Consider the following 7,372-nt stretch of genomic DNA (forward strand, 5'->3'; position numbering starts at 1 on the left):
ATTTAAAATATCTAAGCTCATTTTATGAGGAGTTTCACTTCTTGATAGTCATTCTAAAGAAATAATCTCACAATTGTGCAAAGAGCTATGTACAATAATGTTTACAAGGATAATTCATTGTAGTAAGAAAAGGAAAACAAAGTAAACATGCACAAATCAGGGGTATATGGCATGCGCCATGCACACAGCTCAAGGCTCCGAATGGAACATGACCTCAGAATCAGCCAAGACTGGTGGCCGACCTGGGAGCTGCGTGCTGCGCAGAGAGAAGCCTCCGAACCTGGCCCTGTGCGCCCTGGGCGCCCTGGGCGCCTGCAAAGCAAAGCGATGCTGCGTTTATGACTACTGACAGGGGCTACCTCTGCCCCAGACTAGTGGGTTTTATTTGAGTTTTGAGCTTTGCAAGGTCTTCCATTGCTCTGAAATGACTGAACAAAATCCATCCAACATTGTGGGTAACGAAGAACACAGCTGCCTCTCTTTGGCACCCAGGAAGCTCCAGGCTTCCTGCTTAGCACCCCTGAACATGGTCCTGTACTCTCCCATGTCCCTGCGCAAGAGTATGTACTTATTCCCCCGCAAACGGGGGATCGCGAGCGGGCTCCCAGGTTTGCACAGGCACTAAGAGCTAGGACTCCAAGGCGGGCTCAAGTGGCTCCCGAGGTCTACACAGCACCCTCCCCGTGCGGGGAGCTGGAGGCGAGGGCTTACACAGAGGTCTCTACACGAGTTAAAACTCACATAACAGTACACCCCAAAATAGTGTATGTGTATGAATTTAGAAATTAATTCACCTCGAATATGAGTGACTGATGAAGCCCTCTGCTGTCCACATTTCCTTGGAAAGAAGGAAAAACAGAAGACTTCTGCTCGACCTTGACTCGCGAACTCAACACGGAGGCCAGATGAGTGGACCTTGGCAGAGGCAGGAGTGAAATCCCAAGGCTCCAGGAAGACGTGAGCGACAGGCGGCACGTTTCCTGGGTGCTCCAGAGACTGCAAGCTGGAGAGAGCCCCCTCACCTACAGAGACCAGGTCCACGCTGCCGGCCAGCTCTGAGGGCATCTGAACGTGGACACGCAGGAGAGCCAAACTTGGCACGGTCGTCCCTGCTCACCCTGCTCACCGCGCGACCCCGCATCTGGGACTCAGCCTGCAGCCAGCTCACAGATGCTCCAAGGTGTGTGCCGAGTTAATAAAGGAATCAACCGAAGAAACAAAGGACAAATCTATCCCCAAATAGACTCAGGAGCTAAGGATGATTATAGAGTAAGGAAAGACCCAGCCACCAATCAACATGCGGAGGAATCAGGGAGTGAACGGCCTGACCCTCTGGGTCCATCAGTCCTCAAATCAACGCGCGGAGAGTGGCGGGCGGCTGCTGCGTGCGGGACGTGCTAAGGGACCAGCCAGGGCTCAGGACAGGACTCCCGGGAGGACACCCGCGGGCCGCCCAGGAGCGCGCTGCTCTCGCTGTCTTTGAAGAGCCAAATCTTGCCACTTCGCGGATGGCCCCACAGGAAGATCCACACCTACCACCCAGCTGGAGTTCCAGCCGAACTGCACGTTACACACACGAACAAAAGAGCTATATTTACTGAATGCCACAAGGTCCGTTACCACTAAATCTAGGATTCATACGAAGTCTGTGATTCCTTTTTTTTAAATTTTTTTTTTGTAGCTATACCTGGACAGAATGCCTTTATTTTATTTGTTTTGTGGTGCTAAGGATCGAACCCAGTGCCTCACACGTGCTAGGCAAGTGCTCTGCCCCAGCCCCGAAGGCTGTGAGGCTTACATTTTCACATCTCAGAATCCTTTCTACTTTTAAAAACTAAATGGATACCCCAATAGATTCTGTTCAAAGGGTTTATATGCATAATATTACCACATTATAAATTGACATGAAGAAAAGTTTTTGATTTGTAACTTAAAACCATAACAAACTCTGATGTATAGCACCCTTTTATGGATAACAGTTATGATTTACAGACAAAAAATGAATAGTAAAAGTGGCGTTGGTTTACACTGTGCAGATTCCTGAATTTTTTCTCCAGTAGAAGCAACGGATTTGCTTTTCTGTGACTTAATTCAAACCTTCACAACATCACACACAGAGATACTGGAAAGTAAAAACACAAGACCTTAATGCTCTTAGGAACCTGTGGATTTGCTGAAAGATCCTGCTTTCCCCCCAGGGATCATTGAACTGAATTTTGGAAATGATGGGCCTAGGAAGCATAAATAATACACGTGAAATTCTGAGTGCTGGCCATCTGAATGCCATCTCAGGGCCAGGCCCAGTGGTACCCGCCTGTAATTCCAGAGGCTCAGGAGGCCAAGGATACCAGTTCTAGGCCAGTCTCAGTAAGTTAGCAAGGCCCCAAGCAGCTCAGTGAGACCTTCAATATGAAAATAGTAATGCTAATAGTAGTAGTAATAGTAGTACCAGCCTGGGGAGGTGGCTTAGTGATAAAATGCCCCTGGGTTCAATCCTTGCTACCAAAAAAGAAAGAAAGAACCTCAGCCGAAGGCACTTCCCCCTTCTGTCTCCGCAGCTGGCTGGGCTGAGGCGAGCCCCTCCCCCACTCCTCTCCTCACTCTCTTTCCTGGTGACTCATCTCCAGGGACTCTGAGCGTTGCCTGGCAACCAGACCAGCTCCTGCATCCCCCCTCCAGTGAGGACCTGCTGCACCCACTGTTCACCCCACAGCTGCAGCTGCCTGCAAGGTACCTGCACACCAAGAGTGGGAGCCCAGCCACGCTCCACGGCTGGCACAGGGACCACCAGCTCCTGTGGTTCCAGTTCCACTTCAGATCTCTCCACATGCACTTTGCCTGTCTTTGTGAAGCGGGTTGTCAGTGGCTGCTGTGAAGAAAAGCCAGCAGGCATGAAGGTGAACAGGGGAGACCAAAGAGGGGTGGCCTGTCCCTCCTGAGGCCAAGGTTTGAGAAGTGCAGTAGCACCTGTGTGCACACAAAGCTGTTGTTCAGTCACCATCAGCACTGAACAATGAAATGTTTTCCTTTAAAAAAGAAACAGAAGTCACCAATGCACATTAGCATGGTCTCTGTCCATGGGAAAGGCAAGGTCTGGTATGAGGGAGGAGGACCAGCAGCACTTGTGCAGGGTGAAATGGGGAGGCAATTTGATGCAGCCAGTTGGGGCCGTGCCTGGCAGCACCCCCAGGAAGCTGAGAGAGTGGAACACGTGACCCAGCAGCTCCATGCACACCCCAAGAACTGGAAACACACAGCAAAGACATGTGTGGACTCTCCTGTTCCCAGCAGGCAAAGGGGGGGGGCATTGCAGTGTCCATCAAGAATAACCAAAATGTGGCATTGACCCACGGTGGAAAGGACTCCCCGGTGGGGAAGCAGGTCTGCCACCTCCCACGACCTGGACACCCCTGAGCAGGTGAAATCAAGCACTCGCAGAGGCCGTGTAGTTTTACTGGCCCAAGGCACAGACCCACACACCTGGGGTGGTGGTTTCCCGGGGCCAGGAAGGGGAAATGGGGTGCTGAGGCTGGTGGGTCCAGACTGTGGGCTCTCTCGTGTGAAACGGTTCTGAGGATGGAAGGCGACGCTGATCTCAAATCCACGTGAAAGCAGTTAGTGCCAACGAACAGTGCACTTAAAATGGATAAAACATAAAATGATGTCTAACATGCCCTCACTTAAATATTAAAATGCAGAATTTGCAAGAGTATGTATAACAATTAATACCAGTAAACATTCCTTAACACGGTAAATGTATGTTGTGTGTATTTCATCGCAATTAAAACGGAGAGCTGGAGGTGCGCGCCGCAGCGCGCGCGCGTAAGAGAGGGGCCGGTGGAGCGCGCAGCGCTCAGGCCCCCGCGCCCTCCCGACCCGGCTCCGCGCCCCCGCGCCGCCTCTGCTCAGACGCACGCGGGGCCGCGCGACTTGGCGATCTGGCTTTAAATTCTCTGTGAGGCCGTTTCTTTTCTCATTGGCTAATCTGACAGGAAAAGGGATTCGCCGTTGGCGCTTCGGCCTCTTGTTCATTGAGAAAAAGAGGAAATACTCCGCGTGCGCTTCTGGAAGGGGCAGCCCCGAACCCCGGGGTGTTCATCGGCGGGGGACTTGGCTCCGAATTTGTCTCTCGATTTTTCTCCGCGATTGCTGGGAAGTTGAACTGAGGCAGAGTTTGGAAAGAAGGGAAAAAGTTTGCGTCGGGACTGGATTTATTTGCACATCGCTGAAAGAAACACCGGGGGAGAGGGGTTGGTGCGAAGCCGTGATCACCGAGTTCAGATGCGCTCTAAGCCTGCTGGAGTGACCACACTTCCCAGACACCATGGAGGCCAGAGCACAGAGTGGCCGCGGGTCTCAGCCTTTGCTGCCGGCGCACTGTGACAGTGGCAGGCAGCGTGGGGAGCCCGGCCCTGGAGAAGCCCTCTCCCAGCAGGTACAGGTTTTGTCTCTGGATCAAATCAGAACCATCGGAAACACCAATGAGTACACCGAGGCACCGACTGCGGTCCCCAGACCCGGACTGCAGCCCGCTCCTCGCCCCTCCACTCAGCACCAGCCGGAGAGACTCCGCGGTCTGCCGGAGCACCGCCCGCCTCCCAGGCTCCAGCTTTCGCAGGTTCGTGTTTCTACTCGAGCCCCGCTGCCCAGGTCCATCAGCACCGTCAGCTCAGGGTCTCAGAGCATCCTCAGGACAAGTACCAGCAGCAGCTCCTCGGAACGGAGGCGGTTAGGACCGTCCTTCTCCCCTGGTCCACTTGCTGATGGGATCGTCCTGGTGCAGCCCAAATCTGAGCTCAAGCCAGGTGATCGCAAGCCACTGAGCGTGGAAGATTTGGGCCTGCACGCCTACAGGTGTGAGGACTGCGGCCAGTGCAAGTGCAAGGAGTGCACCCGTCCCAGGCCCCTGCCATCCAACTGGATCTGCAACAAGCGGTGCCTTTGCTCGGCCCAGAACGTGATTGACTATGGGACCTGCGTGTGCTGTGTGCAAGCTGTCTTCTACCACTGTTCTGACGATGAGGAGGACGACTGCTCTGACAACCCGTGCTCCTGCAGCCCCTCTCACTACTGTGCGCGTTGGTCGGCCATGGGTCTCATGTCCGTCTTTTTGCCTTGCTTATGGTGTTACCCTCCAGCCATGGGTTGCCTTAAATTGTGCCAGGGGTGTTATGATTGGGTTACCAGGCCTGGGTGCCGGTGTGAAAACTCAAACACAGTCTGCTACAAAGTTCCCACTGTTGCCCCTGAGGCACTTTGAAACACCAACATAGCATTGTTAATCAGGAATATCAGTATTAAGGGTTGTTCTCTTTTTTTCTTAAACACATATGCAACCAACTAGACAGTTGTGATCTTGACACTGTTCGTAGAGGGTTGGGATAGTCTTTGCTGCTTACAGTGAGATGCTTTTTGTCTGTGTGCTATTTTAACTGATATGCTTGTTAGAACTCAGCTAATGGAGCTCAAAGTTAAGGGATACGGAACTTGGTGTCCCACATATTGCATAAGCTTAAGCAACAGACACTCCTAGGCAGTTCTTGTTTGTGAATAGTCCTTGCAAAATTTGTAAATTAGCCAATGATCTTCTTGCCATTGTGTTCCCCAGAGATAATGTGCTATATTTTTGAATATACAATGATATTCGCAACTGTGAAAAACAAGTTGTGCCATACTCCATGGTAATCACAAAATATTATACTAATATGTTGTACATTCGGAAGAATGTGAATCAATCAGTATGTCTTTAGATTGTATTTTGCCTTACAGGAAGCCTTTATTGGAAAACTCTGATTTCCCCCTTCGACTTCATGTATATCGTAGTTGTAGTAAAATTAAACATTTATTTTCTAATTTTTCAACATGCTGTTTGGTGTGAAGACTATTTATTTGAAGTTTTATTATTTTATAACAAAGAATATTTCAAGCGACATCTTACAGATTTTGCCCCTGGGTGTTATCGTTTCTGCAAAAGAGGGGCTTGCTGAGGCATATGTTCAATATAAAATAGAAAATATATTAACGTTTGAAATTAAAAAGAAAACGGAAAGCTGAGGAATGTCAGCGGGGCCTGGTTCCTCTCCCGCTAGGCAACAGCGCCATCTCGCGCCGCGCACTAGGAACGAGACCGGGTCGCCGCAGCCGCACTGCGGCGACGGACACTTGTTCGCGGGCCCGGGTTTAAAAACAAGTGTTTTGCCGAGCACCGCGTGGCCGTCGTGGGCCGTAGGGATTGGGGGAGTTCCTCAGCCCCGGCGTGGACAGAGCTTGCCAGGGAGTCCGGGCTGGGTTTCCCCGGCAGCCGAGCGGGGTCCTAGGTGACTGTGGTTTACGAGGGGAGCGCTGGGCTCCGGCGGGTCCCCAGGCCGCAGGCCCTGAGCCCACCGTGGCATCACCAGCCCCCTCCTGACTCCGAACCCCCCGGGAGCTGTCCTGGGCTTGTCTGGAGAAGGGACTGCAGGAAGGCTGTCCTTCTGCCTTGGGTTGGGGCACGGTCTTGGGCACAGTCCTACAAGGCTGATGGGGACAGGGGAGGTGACCTGGTCCTCTCCCCAGTTCCACACCACGCGCCGGATGCAGAGATGTGTCTGGGGTCTCTGGGCTCTCACCAAATGGATTCATAATCCTAAGAACCACTTCCAGGAATCGCAGGAGACACACGTCGGGGAAAAGTGTGCCTCGGACACAATGTGGTGCAGGAGCCTGCCTTGGGAGAGGGGTTCCTGGCCGGTCGGGGAGGGCCCTCGTGGGAAGAGCTCCACTAGGGGCCCCCGGTCATTGGCGAGCAGTTGGCAGGAGCAGGAGCAGCCGGTGTGAAGTGTTTCATGGGTCCTGGGCACAGTGGTCTCTCGGGGTGTCTGGCCCCCACCCAGGACGGGAGGGCAGGTGCGTGAGGGTCCAGAGTGTGGGAGTCCAACGGAGGCCGCGTGTGGGTGATTTCTGACCTACTGGTCTGCACACAGAGGGCACACTCAGAGGACTGGAGTCCCTGGTCAGACGTCCTGTGGGTCAGCAGAATCCCAAGCATCAGAGCTGCGGAAGGCAAGGGGGTCTCCTGGCTTCCTGAGCCCACGGACTCCCTGCTTCTTGACCGTGCCCACCAAAACCAGCTGACACCCCAGGTGGACATTCCAGCAGGGACAGTGTTGCCCCAGAGGGTGTCTGGCAATATCTGGGGACTTTTTTGGTTGTCACAGCTGGTGGGAGGGAAGGAGATGGGAAATTCAAGGATGCTGCTCAGCCTCCTATGCTCAGCGGAGGACAGCCTCCTTTACCCTAGGGCGCAGGAACAGCCTCCTCCCTCCTCCACGGCAAAGGCCCTGGAGTTCCACAGGACCAGGAGGAGAAGCCCCGGTTGGGGACCGACACCTGT

At 53.0% G+C, this 7,372-nt stretch overlaps 1 protein-coding gene across 1 annotated transcript; it reads left to right on the forward strand.

Annotated features, from left to right (window-relative positions):
• The first annotated feature begins 4,324 nt into the window (after window positions 1–4,324).
• On the forward strand, window positions 4,325–5,269 carry LOC124084079 (protein sprouty homolog 2-like). The gene has a single exon (XM_046431036.2). The coding sequence runs from the start codon at window positions 4,325–4,327 to the stop codon at window positions 5,258–5,260; it is 936 nt and encodes a 311-aa protein (XP_046286992.1). The 3' UTR covers window positions 5,261–5,269.
• Window positions 5,270–7,372: the final 2,103 nt, after the last annotated feature.

The sequence above is a fragment of the Marmota monax genome, unplaced genomic scaffold (genome assembly GCF_021218885.2).
Source record: "Marmota monax isolate L192 unplaced genomic scaffold, Marmota_monax_Labrador192_F-V1.1 WCK01_AAM20220418_F8-fsc00215, whole genome shotgun sequence".
NCBI lineage: Eukaryota > Metazoa > Chordata > Mammalia > Rodentia > Sciuridae > Marmota > Marmota monax.

What these genes read in the sequence shown, in the direction of transcription:
- LOC124084079 (XM_046431036.2), top strand. Translation starts at nt 4,325, where the DNA reads ATGGAGGCCAGAGCACAGAGTGGCCGCGGGTCTCAGCCTTTGCTGCCG.